We start from the raw sequence: 15000 nt of genomic DNA, 5'->3' as shown, positions 1-15000 counted from the left end.
GGAAGAGGAGGGGAAAGGAGACGTCCAGCTGCATCGGGTAGGAGTTTCTCTCGGTTTCATCTAAAGGTAAGCACCGAGCTAACTTTCATCTGAGCTCAGTTCATCTTGGGTTTAGCTCCTGAGAAGGTCTTCTGCTGCTCTCCGCGGTGCTTCCGCTGTTGACTGCTGATGATGTCAAACTGATGTGTCGGAGGTCCCGACAAACCGGAAAATAAGGAAACAAGAAAACAAAACTCGGGGAACTTTCCATCTTTAAATGCAGGATTCTTTATTTCTTTATTTCACCCGACAGCCTGCAGGAGTGTCGTTCATGAGAAGGAAAAAGGAGAGTTTTGAGTTTAACTGGTGACATTAAAGAAGCTGCCACTGCAGCGCTAAAGGGCAGTATGGGTGTCCGCGCAGATGCCTGTTCAGAATCTGATTTGAGGCCCATCAGCGTGAATATGAGGGCTAAACAATTGAAATTCCTGACAAAAACAAAGCCCCAGCTGTCCAGCTAGACTGATAACTGCTCCGGACATACCTGAGTTGTTTATAGGGGGACAGCAAAGCCCCTCGTCGGTCAAATGGTTTTAGTAGGACCCTAAAGAGGATAAAGTGGACAACGGTCGGATGAAAGGATGGAGAAAAAAATCCTCCTGGTTAAAAAATAATTATTTAACCGCTGAAAATAAACATCAGCGATGCATTCAGTGCTGTCTTTATTCCTCAGAATTTCAGCACTAGGTAATAACACAGCACAGCTGCTTCTGCTATCTGGTGGTAAAAGCTGGCATCGTTGCACTGCTTTTACCGATAATAACAACTCCACAACAAATAGATTTATTTAAGACGAACTAAGCGCATCAATCTGAATGTAAGGTGTTTTTTTTAAAGCTGTTTATTGATGGCTAATAACAATTTTCTTTAGTCTGAATGTATTGAACAGTGAGATTTCATGGAACGGCACAGGAACGTCGTGAATGACCACAAATGTAAATGTAAACTTACTCTGAACACATTCTTAAAAACTCTGAAAAGCTGTGACACGTTTTTAATGTTAACGAGGACAAGCCTGCTGCCATATACATTTAGTATTACGTGTTATTCTGTGAGTATTTTTTTGGATATATTACACGTATATGCAGCATGCCTGCAGTTCTCCAAATGTGTTGATCATGAAAACAAATGTAATGATGTATCAGATTAACTGCAGTCGAGTGAGCCGTAATCTGTGATTAATCCTGTGGTTACCGTCTCACCTCACTGTGTGCCTTCCCGACCTCACACAGAGGGAGCGACAACACTAAAAGAATAAAAGACAAGTGTGGAAGCATTTTTCACTCAGGACTGATGTAAATGACGCAGAGATGAAACAGGCAAACATTTATTTATTTTTCTGTTTAGATGTGGAAAGTCACCCATCTCCAATGTAGGCGAACTTAAACAGAGCTGTTTCTGATCTTTGTTTTCTCTGCTTGTGTTTCACATAATGGATGTTACAAAAAAATGAAGTATAATTAAGTTAATCTGAGTTATGTTTGCACAGAAACAGCTTCAAAGAGCTGCTTTTTTACTTTTAGGCATTTCAGAGACTTTTTGACTTGTACTCGAGTACTGCAGTAACATCTGTACTTCTGCTTGAATGAAGAATGTGCGTACCGTTTCCACCTGTGCCGAGAGGAACAGAAATATAAGTGATCATTTCATGCTGTTCTATTATCAGCTCCTGGCACTTCATGCTTTAGCACTTGAATACAATTTTAACTCAAAACTAAAATCATCCTGGACAAAAAAAGAAAAAAACCCTGTAATGACGTTTGATTTATTTCACAGTGTTTTTGTAAGTAAAGCAGACACGGAGGTCATGTCTGATGAGCAGAGTCCATACAGATGATCCAGGTGCAGGTGTGCCACAGGTTCATCTGTATGGACTCTGCTCCATCTGAGTGCAGATGGCAAAAGGTTTTTTTGACATTTTTTACAGGCACCTGCGCAGTCAGCTACACTGTCCTTTAACGTTACAGCAGGAGAAACTCAACAGCAGACCCGTGTATGTTCACTGATTGTAGGCAGATAAATCAGTTAGTGCTGCATAAAATATTAAAAACACGACTCATTGTCAAATCTTCTGCTGAAGAAGGAGAATTTAAGGCTTTAAAGCTCAGTTTTTGGATTATTGTGGCTCTAAAGTCACAGGAAAAACTGAAGAAACGATTTATGTTTATTTGTTGTTCTGTTTTTGTGCCCCAGCTGATCAGCAGGAGGAGAAGAGTCTGACGGAGCAGCGGAGGAACCTTTTGGACTTGGCTCAGCCACTACAGAGGAAACGATGAGCTCGGCACAGACGGTGAGGAAAATGTCACCGTTACAGAGTTTGTGTGCACTTCATCAGCTGCTGCTGGTCTTATTATGGTCACAGCACAGAAGCTACCTTGTATAGTGTTCCTCTGTTATATGCAGCTGTTTAGCATTACTGTTAGATGTCATGCTCCATCTGTTTATTCTGCTCTGCCAACTTTGCTGCTGATCACAGCATGTGAATTTCCCAGAACTGTCTTATCTCATCTCTGTTACGCTGGATGGACTTGTTTTAGACACAGTGTGAATTTTAACCTTCACATGAAACAAATCTCTGCGAGTGCTTTTTTTTTTTTTTTTCCATCGGTGCCATCTCAGCAAATCTGTCACTGACAGATGAGTCGGTGTGTTGTTGTAATTTCTTATTATCAAGTTGTAAAAATGGTACTTTGAAATGATTTTAAGTTGACCTCATTACATGTTGTCCTATATCTGAACAATGTCAGCACTTGGTAACAAATGGGGAATAAAACATTTGTGTTTCTCAGAGGGAACGTGTGACGTTATCTGCCTCGTTGCCCAGAGACGGGAATATCACCTGACTGATCTGCTGACCGTAACCCTCTGTGACAATACTTGGAATAAAAAAAACCACATTTCTGCCCTTTTCCTGTGTGAGGGCCCTGACTTCAGCTCAGGACATGAGACTTTGGATGAGTGAGGGGAGGTGGGAGGGGAGGAGAAACACATGATCAAAATGTAAATGTATAAATCATAATACAGTTTGAAAGAACTATTTATGACCTTTAAATTGAAACTACAGATGGCACGATACCACTTTTTTTGATGTCCAATACCAACATCATAAATTTGGATATCTGCCGATACCGATATGAATCCGATATAGTGCTGTGGCAGGGCGGGGCCTGCGGTGCCATGCAGGTGTGTCCTGATAAACTTTCATTACCATTCTCAGTGTGTTAGCTTAGTGTTAGGCACTGGGGATGGGCATGATTTGATGTAAATAACATGAAAAATGAGAATCTGTTACAAAGCATACTGTAAAGTGCACTGCAGTGTCAAGACTGAAGAGCCAGTGATCTGTACAGCAGAATGGATGATGCGATATAGATTTCTTGCTGTCGGTTGCTGTGGATTCTGTGTACCCCACAGTCAGGCAGTATGTGAGGTCAAAGGCCGTGACTGTGAGGTATGTATTTTTTTCTGATCTCAAACTGCTCTCCCTGTTGGAGCTCAGTCTGGGGGGAGTTCTTTTTTTCTCCTTCTCTTTCCTCATGTTGTGCATTTTCTATGGTTTGGTCTCGGGTTGCTGCCCGTGTGGTCGACCGGCCAGTGCTACCAGCCTGACCTGTCTCCCCAATGTGATGTTTGTGTATTGTATGTATGGTCGGCAAGATATCATCTATTTTAATTGCCCCGTGAGGATAAATAACATCTTTTTGACTTTGACTAATCAGGAGACGTCCGTCTGGGGTCATCATTCTGCATCCTCCTAAAATCCAGGATGAGTTCTTGGTTCTTGTGATGTTCAGTTGCAGGTCAATATCTGGATGTCTCTTAGCCCTGTGAAGTGAGACCTACAACGTTTGTGTCATCAGCAAATGAATTAAAGTGTTGCTCTGGCAGGCTCTAACACAGTCATGGGTATATAAAGAGTCAAGCAGTGGTCTCAGTAAACAGCTTTGAGGGAAACCGGCTGTATAAAAGGATCGGACATTTCCCGTTCCTGCAATATTGTTTTGAATGAGGTTATGGGAAATGACGTAGGCATGAGTTTGCGCTGCTGCTCCAGAGGGAGAGATAGTACTTCCAGGTCAGCTTGTTATCACCTCATCGTGTAAGGTGCGTTCCTGTTTTGAGTGTTGAGTTAATGACTGAAAGTAAATGACCTTAAATCTGTTTGTTTGCCGCAGCTTGAATTACTTTCTAGTGAGTTGTAGCTGCACATTTTCACATAGTGATTGAAGGCATGTGCTGCTGCTGCCATAGTGTAGTAATTTTATTCAGCCACACGGTGGCGCCAAAGTCCTTTTAATGATGGTTCGAGCCGGGGAATGTCTCTGCTTGTAGTACTACACTACCACTGTGTTTAATATGAGTTCTCTGTGTATTTGAGCCAAGGTGATACTTACATAACTTAAATTATTATGTATTATGCCATGGACATGGACATGCACAGATGGATGTGTAGGTCTATCTTAGATATTTTTGAGTTTACATAAGTTGAACCACTGCTGCTGTAATATGTTTGGTCTAATGGCAACTTATTTGTTACTACAGACTACTGGCAACACTGAGCATTAAGGTGACAATAAACCAGCTCAGGGCTCGCAAAATTCTAAAGTGGAAGCCTCTTGGCCTCAATCATGCCGATACACCATGTTGTTGGCTGCTAACCCTAAAAGAACTAGTCTTAACCTCAACACCGGTGCTGAGTCGAACAGTTTTTAAGAAAGTCTTTTATCCAGATGCAGATGGGGTGGAGAAGCCCTGGTGGTGCTGCTTGTTGTAAGGATGTCTGGAGGGTGGTGTTGAAGATGAAGAAGACCAGCTTGCAGTTCTCGCTTTGCACCAGATGACTCAGTGTAGTGTGTGCTGTAGCAACAGCATCCTCAGTGGGTCTCTTACCCCAGGATGCATGTTGATGTGGATCGAAGGAGGCCACTTCAATGTGCTGAAGAACCAGTTTGGCCTCAGAGCGACTGGTCAGGGGCTGGCTGCTTTGACACCGGGATGATGATTTAGAACCTTAAACAGACTGCAATGGTCAGTTGTCAGTTGGAAGCTGGTTGGCACAAGATTGCCTGTTCCTGCAGAGTGAGAGTGTGGGCACAGCAGACTGGCCGGCAGGCTTTTGCCTCCTTGAGGCCGTGTTATGGTTTTTGAAAAGCTTTTTAACCAAACTCGTCATTCAAGGTTGTCCAAGCTATGATGTTGTCAATACAGTAGATAGATAAATAAATAGAAACTTTATCCCACTAAGGCAAACTTTTGTGTTATGGCAGCATTATAAAGAGTAAAAGTAGTACCGTCTACAATAAACAACAATCAACAACACAGTCTCTCTATGTTTGTCCTTTCACTGCCTCTGTTTGTATCTCTCTCTCTGCAGGACCAACAGGCACTGAGAAGTCCGCGCCCTCAGGAGGGTGATGAAGCTCACAGAAAAGAGGACGACAACATATACAGATGCGATGAGTGTGGGAAGCCTTTTACTGCGAAGATTTTCCTAAAAAGACATCAAATCATCCACACCGGGGAGAGTCCGTTCAGGTGTGAGTTTTGTGGGAAGTATTTTTCCAAGGCTGGAAATTTGACAAGACACCGACTCATCCACAGCGGAGTGAAAGCGTTCAGATGCAACTTGTGTGGAAAGTCTTTTACTCAGAAGAGTGACCTAAAAAACCATCAACTCATCCACAGCGGACTTAAAGCATACAGCTGTGATCGGTGCGGGAAGTGTTTTACAAAGAAACAGAGCTTGGAAAATCATAAGCTCCTCCACAGCGGAGTGAAACCGTACAGCTGCGATCAGTGTGGAAGAACCTTTGCTCGCAGGTATACGTTAAAGAGTCATCAACTTACCCACTCTGCGGTTAAGGCATACAGCTGTGATATGTGCGGAAAAACCTTCAGGCAGATGGGGACCCTAAGTAAACACCAACGCATTCACACCGGACATAATGTGTACTGCTGTGACCAGTGTGGGAAACGCTTTGTCACATACTACAACTTACACATTCACAAATTTACCCACACTGAGGAGAGACCTTATAAATGTGACCTGTGTGATAAGGCTTATAAAGATCCAGATTACCTGAAAGTGCACCAACAGATACACACCAGAAAGTGCACTTTCTGTGAGGTATGTATTTATATTTTCACATTTCTATGCTCGTTAAATTTTGTTAGCATGTTTGGTGGCCGTGGTCGGTGACATAATAGCTGTGTCCCAAAACGTCGGCTGCATCCTTCGGAGGACCCGGCCTTCGCGGTCTACGTGGGCCGGGTCCTTCAAAGACCGAGAAGGCCGGAAGTGCGAGGCTGTGAAATGGGACGATCTAGCCTTCAGATTTGCGTCACCGCTGTGTCTGTGGAGTTTAATAAACTCGGCCGTCTGCTCCTTGCTATCTAAAATATAACAGGACACTGGCGTAAATTCTCGACCGTCTCACACTTCTGTTTAATCAGTTTTCTGTTTGACGTTTATTCAGCTGTGTGAAAATCCCGGAGGAACCCACCCGATGGATTAATAAAGTTTTATTTAATCTAATAATCTAATAACTTTGATCTCAGCCAAACAGATTTACTCAGGAACAAATAAAACACCGAAAATAGGCAAACAATTACATATTTAAGTTATCCGAGTGACTTATATATCATGTTTAACCTGAGTAGCGAAAGAGCGGGGGTCTGAAAACGATGAAGCCGGGAGTCCGCTGCTCTCGCCGGCTGGAGTGACCATTGAACCCCGGCTTGCTATCGAGCAGGTGGGTAACAGGCGTCTCCAGCGTCGCCGGCACACTTTTGCAAATATAGGATGTCTTGATAAACCAAGCAGATATTTGAAGTTTACACAGCTACTTTCTCGCCTGAAAATATGTTAAAAGTTTATTTTGTGACCCAGAAAGATTAATAACACCCAACCCATCCTTCAAATTCAGGGAAATGAAGGACGCATTTGAAGGAGTCGACGAATTGGGACAGCCTTCGTCGCCTGGCTGTGACGTAATCGGCCTTCAAATGCGGCCTCCGGAGGATGCAGCCGACGTTTTGGGACACAGCTAATGTCATGTGGTTGGAATTGGGCCTCGACTGCTGGGTGTATTTGATTGTCCGTCTCTCCCAGCATGCAGCTGAAACCATTAATGATCCTTCCACAGGTTCTTGAAACATTTCACAACCTTGAATTAAGTTAGGTCTTAAATATTTTTTGCCCTAGTTCACACGCTACATCTTTAACCAAAAAAAAGTGTTCAAGTTGAATTTTAGTAAAATAAAGCATTTCTGTTTGTTTGGGATGAGGAGGCGACCGTATGGCTGAGAGCAGCCGGCCTGGGTTCAACTCTTCACTCTACCCTATAGAATAAAGCCAGAAAAAGGCCAGAAAAATCCCATTCATTTAAACTGGTCTTACCTCTGATTTTGCCTGTGCGCTCCCCATCTGAAGTTGCTCCAGTGTCCTACATTATGAAACACTGCGCTGTTTTTAGATCTTGTCGTGAGCTGAACTATACGAATTTTTAGATATAGCAGGAAAGGACATGGGTTGATTTTATTTATAGCTGAAAAACATCAAATCGCTTTAGCAAAAATAAATGTTTAAAAAGTAATTTTGTGCTCTCAATTTGATTTTACAATAGCTGTAAACTGAACTGAGATCTGCTGAAAATCTGTTCAACAGTTTAATATTGCACTGACCAACAGTATAGTGATGTGACCAATAATCAGTCATTGCCTCTTACCTGACCCCCTCAGCGTGAGCTGATTTGTTTTTGTTCTTTTCGAACACTGACTTTAGAATGCTTCAAATTTTCCTTCATAGTATGGAAATTGTCAGAGTTACAGGTCTCTGAATTGCATACAATCCATGAGCACAAACTTTTGTTCCAAAGTTTTCCCTGATGAAACAGATCAATCATCCAATGCTGGTTTCTGTTCTTTTACGTCACAGAAATTGGTGCAATTTCGCTGTAACTGTACAGGGAGTGCAGAATTATTAGGCAAATGAGTATTTTGTCCACATCATCCTCTTCATGCATGTTGTCTTACTCCAAGCTGTACAGGCTCGAAAGCCTACTACCAATTAAGCATATTAGGTGATGTGCATCTCTGTAATGAGAAGGGGTGTGGTCTAATGACATCAACACCCTATATCAGGTGTGCATAATTATTAGGCAACTTCCTTTCCTTTGGCAAAATGGGTCAAAAGAAGGACTTGACAGGCTCAGAAAAGTCAAAAATAGTGAGATATCTTGCAGAGGGATGCAGCAGTCTTAAAATTGCAAAGCTTCTGAAGCGTGATCATCGAACAATCAAGCGTTTCATTCAAAATAGTCAACAGGGTCGCAAGAAGCGTGTGGAAAAACCAAGGCGCAAAATAACTGCCCATGAACTGAGAAAAGTCAAGCGTGCAGCTGCCAAGATGCCACTTGCCACCAGTTTGGCCATATTTCAGAGCTGCAACATCACTGGAGTGCCCAAAAGCACAAGGTGTGCAATACTCAGAGACATGGCCAAGGTAAGAAAGGCTGAAAGACGACCACCACTGAACAAGACACACAAGCTGAAACGTCAAGACTGGGCCAAGAAATATCTCAAGACTGATTTTTCTAAGGTTTTATGGACTGATGAAATGAGAGTGAGTCTTGATGGGCCGGATGGATGGGCCCGTGGCTGGATTGGTAAAGGGCAGAGAGCTCCAGTCCCACTCAGACGCCAGCAAGGTGGAGGTGGAGTACTGGTTTGGGCTGGTATCATCAAAGATGAGCTCGTGGGGCCTTTTCGGGTTGAGGATGGAGTCAAGCTCAACTCCCAGTCCTACTGCCAGTTTCTGGAAGACACCTTCTTCAAGCAGTGGTACAGGAAGAAGTCTGCATCCTTCAAGAAAAACATGATTTTCATGCAGGACAATGCTCCATCACACGCGCGTCCAAGTACTCCACAGCGTGGCTGGCAAGAAAGGGTATAAAAGAAGAAAAACTAATGACATGGCCTCCTTGTTCACCTGATCTGAACCCCATTGAGAACCTGTGGTCCATCATCAAATGTGAGATTTACAAGGAGGAAAACAGTACACCTCTCTGAACAGTGTCTGGGAGGCTGTGGTTGCTGCTGCACGCAATGTTGATGGTGAACAGATCAAAACACTGACAGAATCCATGGATGGCAGGCTTTTGAGTGTCCTTGCAAAGAAAGGTGGCTATATTGGTCGCTGATTTGTTTTTGTTTTGTTTTTGAATGTCAGAAATGTATATTTGTGAATGTGGAGATGTTATATTGGTTTCACTGGTAAAAATAAATCATTGAAATGGGTATATATTTGTTTTTTGTTAAGTTGCCTAATAATTATGCACAGTAATAGTCACCTGCACACACAGATATCCCCCTAAAATAGCTCAAACTAAAAACAAACTAAAACTACTTCCAAAACATTCAGCTTTGATATTAATGAGTTTTTTGGGTTCATTGAGAACATGGTTGTTGTTCAATAATAAAATTATTCCTCAAAAATACAACTTTCCTAATAATTCTGCACTCCCTGTATGTTGTATCCCTTCATACTGATGCACACATTTGGCTATAGAAAAAAATCATGCTGAAGAAGAACTGATTTTAGTCAATCTTTTTTTTCAGACCTGAAAATGTCACTTGGATATGTCCGAATTTATCTGCAGGGTTTTCACACCTTCACTGACACTGCTGCTCTCAAAGTCATTCGCTGTAAAGCCAGTTTGCCATTTTGTAATGTTGACTGAATGTATGCTCCATTACATTTAAGAAAAAAAATGAACGTATAACATGAATGAGCTTATTTAAACTATGTATTTATAGAGAAATGCATATTGCCATTTAACCAACACTGATCTGTCAGGTTCGATAGACTGAGAGAACGGTTCGAGTATTGTTGTATTGTTCTGTACCTCAGATGTCATATACAGAGAGTAGGGAGCAGTGAAGGATTTTTCCTGTACTCAAACACAGATGCATTTTAAACTTTGCTTTCTCTGAATGAGTAGTACAGTGGTTTATATTCTTTATTTCCAGAGATGTTCAGGATAAATGTTTTGAAGGAATTCTATGACGTACACTGTCATTGTGTCTTTTGCAGAGTGAACCCAATGGATCTGGTCCTGAACCCTGTCATCACTGCGGAGCTGGGAAAGCGTTTCGATGTGACGTTTGTGGAAATACTTTCAAGAAGAAATCGGGCCTGAAACTGCATCAGCGCAGACACACTGGACTCAAATTGAGCTACTGCAGAGAGTGTGGGAAAAGCTTCCCCATGCCAAGTGCATTAAAGCGCCATGAACTGATCCACAGTGGGGTTAGGAAGCACCTCTGTGACCAGTGCGGGTCATCCTTCATCACTGCAAGTGACCTGAAGAAGCATGAACGAATCCACACAGGAGAGAAACCATACAAGTGCAGACACTGTGACAAAAGCTTCACGCACTCAATTAATCGTTACCGTCACGAATGTAAACACGTTGAAGTGAACGACAGCAGCAGTCACAGGTCATCATAAAGTGTGGACATGTTGTTGGTCATTGGAGGAGTTTAAGTATCTCGGGGTCTTGTTCACGAGTGATGGGAGAAGAGAGCGGGAGATCGACAGACGGATTGGTGCTGCGGCTGCAGTGATGCGGACGCTGTACTGGTCTGTTGTGGTGAAGAGGGAGCTGAGTGTAAAAGCGAAGCTCTCAATTTACCGGTCGATCTACGTCCCTACCCTCACCTATGGCCACGAGCTGTGGGTAGTGACCGAAAGAACGAGATCACGAATACAAGCGGCGGAAATGGGCTTCCTCCGAAGGGTGGTTGGCCTCTCCCTTAGAGATAGGGTGAGAAGTTCGGCCATTCGGGAGGGGCTCAGAGTAGAGCCGCTGCTCCTGCACATCGAAAGGAGACAGTTGAAGTGGTTCGGGCATCTGATAAGGATGCCTCCTGGGCGAGGTTTTCCCAGGCATGTCCCACCAGGAGGGGGACCCGAGGCAGACCCAGGACACGCTGGAGAAATTATATCTCTCAGCTGGCCTGGGAACGCCTTGGTGTTCCCCCGGATAAGCTGGAGGAGGTGGCCGAGGAGAGGGAGGTCTGGGCTTCTCTGCTTAGGCTGCTGCCCCCGCGACCTGGCCCCGGATAAGCGGAAGAAAATGGATGGATGGATGTTGTTAGTCAGCCATGGCGCAGTACTTGGTGACTTTGTTAAATTATAATGAATCTTTTCTGCAGTTAAACCAGTGCTATAAAAGTCATTTTAGTTGGTGGGACACAAGCAGCCCAGAAAGAAGCACTGAATCGTTTGTGTAAAAACTTGTAAATTGTTCCCTCAAACTTTTCCCTCTTTTTTTAGTGTATAAAGATTTGTGTGCATTTCTTAAACTATCCATATCAGCATCTGACAACACGGCTTCACAGTTCAAAAAACACTGTAAAAGACGCTGCTTGGAATATTGTTTGTGTCTGCAAATGAGATTGGAAGGAGCTTTGTGGAGGTGCCGGCCTGTTACTCATCAGCGACTGCATTCTGCAGAGATGCCAAAAATGCTCTCTTTTATCAACTGGTGGGGTCGGTGCTCTGTACACGCCGCTCTTTTTAAAAACTGGATTCTCCAGCTGACGACAAAATCTGAAAGGTTAACCTGTGCTCTTCTTCTTAAAACTGATGGTGATGAAGATGTAGTTGTTGTAACTGTTTGATTTTCAAGACCATGAAAAAAGATTTTTAGATCTTCAGCTGTGTCGTGTCGATTTTTCCTTTCCTGTTTTTATTCTGTTTCTGTTTACTGAGTCTATTTGGCACTAGTTACTTTTTATTTCTGTACAGCACTTTGGTCAACGTTGCTGTTATGATTAAATGTGCTATATAAATAAAAACGCTCAACAATAATTTTGTGAAAATCCTGCAAATGTTAAACTGTGTATGAAGTTTATCTTATGAAAACAGTTTGGTGTGAAAATAAAAGGTTTGAGCCACGATTTTGCTTCTTGTATTTCAGATTGTTGACCTAAAATTTCAGAATCAGAATACTTTATTCATCCCTTTTGCTGCAAGACAGTAAGAACAATAATTGGCTAAAATGGATTAAATAATACAATGTTGTACAAAGTCGCAAAATATGACAAACAGCTATAATATAACAATTAGCTTAATTATAAATGTCCCTTTTGTGGGGTAAACCATTAGATGAGAGCCGAGGGTGCGAGCGGCCTGAAGCTTTAGTAAGAAAGTAAAGTTTATTTATTAAACACTTTTCATAAACAGGCAGTCACAAAGCACTGTACACAATAGTTAAAATAAACAAAATGTCAGACAAAATACACAATATAGGTAATACAAAAGGTTAAAATAAATAAAAATAAATTCGTATGTTATTTGATTGGCGTTAGTTTTGTAGTCAGATGTATGTGGAGTGTGTTAAAATGAGTGCAGTATTTCACTGTATGTTTATTTGTAGGCGGACTATTTAGGGGGGATCTCTTAAATTGAATTGGTAGTATGGTCTGTGTCTATTTAAGGAGGATTTAGGTCTGACAACGGGGGGTACAAAAATATATCAGGAGGTTCATGTTTAACATCTAGCTTCATACAAGCTTTCATCAGGGTGTCACTCATGGCTGGACCATCATAATAAAGGTTTTTAGTTCATTAAAATGCTTTTAAAGCTCCAGCTTTGCTCTTGTAAACTCAAGTTTGTTTTCTTTAACCTCGTAGTTCATGTTGCTTTTATTGAATGATTGACGCTCTGTTGTCTGTTACTGTCTGTATGTATGTCCTGATCTTTCACTCAGTATTTTCAGTTTTGTTCTGGACTTGTTTGTTATTTCTTTGAAAGTACAAGATATGTATGTCCTGTTATTTTCCCGTGCCACTGCGATTCTTATAATTCTTGTTTTCTGGTTTGTTTGTTTCTTCCCCTTCTCCTCCAATCTGTCTCTGTGTGATGTGATTAGTGTCCTCATGTTTGTGTCCCTGTATCTGTCTTGTGTCCAAATCTTTTTTAAGTGATGTTACATCAGTGTGCTCACAGATATTCACCTTACACCAGTGGTTCCCAAACATTTTTTTGCTAGGCCCCCCTTTGTTTTACAAGAAAAATGTTCTGACTATCTGCAGGTTTTACACGCTTACATATACACACGCAGTTACTGTCCCTGCATTTAGAAAGGCAGAGGCGTCACGGTGTAATTATTTTACGTGTAGTTGTTTTTTCCTGTGTAATAATATTCAACATTGCTGTCAATACATTTTTCAAAAAATGCCTCTCTGTGCAAAATGGGTTCAAAAACATAACTGTGGGATACGTTTGTCCGTGATTTGTAGAGCCCAGCGCTGCTCCCGACGCAGGGAAAACCAATTCTGCAGGGGAGACCTACCTTGGCACTTGTGCAGGTGAAGCCAAAGGGAAGATATGCTTCATCACATTTTCCAGTCTTTGGCTTAGAATGAAGTTGGTTTGGAAACATATTTGGCGATGCTTCATCTCCTGCATTGTGTTTGTGTGGGCGCCCCGTGTTAGCAGTGCCCAAGCATTCTTTCTTTTTTCTTTTCATACCGCGCCCTCCCTGCAATGGCTCTGCGCCCCCCTAGGGGGCAGGCTCCACACTTTGGGAACCTCTGCTGTACACTATGAACATTCTTCTTGTAAAACAAAGGGGGGGCTTTCAAAAAAACATTTGGGAACCACTGGCATAACCTGGAAGTCCCGAGGTCAAAATGGGAGATGCCCTCAAGGGTGATGGAGAATGACCGAGCTAAGATCCTGTGGGACTTCCAGATACAGACGGACAAAATGGTGGTGGCTAACCAACCGGACATAGTGGTGGTAGACAAACAGAAGAAGACGGCAGTAGTGATCGATGTAGCGGTTCCGAATGACAGCAACATCAGGAAGAAGGAACATGAGAAGCCTGAGAAATATGGTGGGCCCAGAGAAGAGCTTGAGAAAATGTAGAGGGTGAAGGTAACAGTGGTCCCAGTGGTAATCGGAGCACTAGGTGCGGTGACTCCCAAACTAGGTGAGTAGCTCCAGCAGATCCCAGGAACAACATCGGAGATCTCTGTCCAGAAGAGCGCAGTCCTAGGAACAGCTAAGATACTGCGCAAGACCCTCAAGCTCCCAGGCCTCTGGTAGAGGACCCGAGCTTGAAGGATTGATCGCCCGCAGGGGCGAGCGGGAGATTTTTTTTAATATATGATCTTGATCTTTTAACCCTTACCTAACTTGACATTTGTGTATGGACAGCAAATAACGCCATGAAATGGGGTTTTATTAACATGAGACGATCTGTAAGAAGTTTGACGTAAGGTGCTGCTAAGAGTTATAAAACACTAACAAAAGCCATCCCAGTCCCTTTGAAATCAATGATTAAAGAAGACATTGTACACTCTAAAATTTCTCCTGGACTGAGACAGCTTGGCATAGCTGGTGTTGACTTTGGTGACAGCAGGTTTAGAGAGATCAGTTTTTGATAACATTTCCGTAACCTGGTTAAAGGAAATTTTATTCTAAAAGAATTTGAGGCTATGGAAGTTAAACTGATATGAAGAAAGTGTATTTTACTTCCCCTTCCCAGTAAAGCAAAACAGGTTAATTTTAAAGTCATAAATGAGATTAACCCAACAAATTAATTCCTAAGACTGAAATTTAACCCACATGCGCACACCTGTGGATTCTCTGAAAATGACATTGAAAGTTTGGTTCACTTGTTTTTCTATTGTGAATCAGCGCACTCCTTTTGGATTGACATGTGGAGCTGGCTACAGTCCAGGGGAATTCAGTTACCATATTTGATGGTGATTGTAGTTAAATTTGGGATGCTTGCTGAGAACCCAAATTTAGACTTGGTGATTGGGACTGTCTTGTTGCTGGGAAATGTTTTATTCACAAATGCAGACATTTCAAGCTAAACCATGTATAAACAGATGGCTGAATGATTTTAAACTCTCACAGTAAGTCGCTGAAACATGTAAAT

The 15000-nt window shown here is 42.3% G+C and overlaps 1 protein-coding gene across 1 annotated transcript; it reads left to right on the top strand.

The window, feature by feature from the left end:
* LOC116335715 (zinc finger protein 708-like) lies at positions 1–10697 on the top strand. Its single transcript, XM_031759468.2, has 4 exons — positions 1–66; positions 2233–2329; positions 5414–6166; positions 10133–10697. Exons 2-4 carry the CDS (start codon positions 2312–2314, stop codon positions 10547–10549), a joined length of 1188 nt encoding a protein of 395 aa, XP_031615328.1. The 5' UTR covers positions 1–66; positions 2233–2311; the 3' UTR covers positions 10550–10697.
* The last annotated feature ends 4303 nt before the right edge of the window (positions 10698–15000 follow it).

The sequence above is a fragment of the Oreochromis aureus genome, linkage group 9 (genome assembly GCF_013358895.1).
Source record: "Oreochromis aureus strain Israel breed Guangdong linkage group 9, ZZ_aureus, whole genome shotgun sequence".
NCBI lineage: Eukaryota > Metazoa > Chordata > Actinopteri > Cichliformes > Cichlidae > Oreochromis > Oreochromis aureus.
This window is presented reverse-complemented; position numbering and strand designations above follow the sequence as displayed.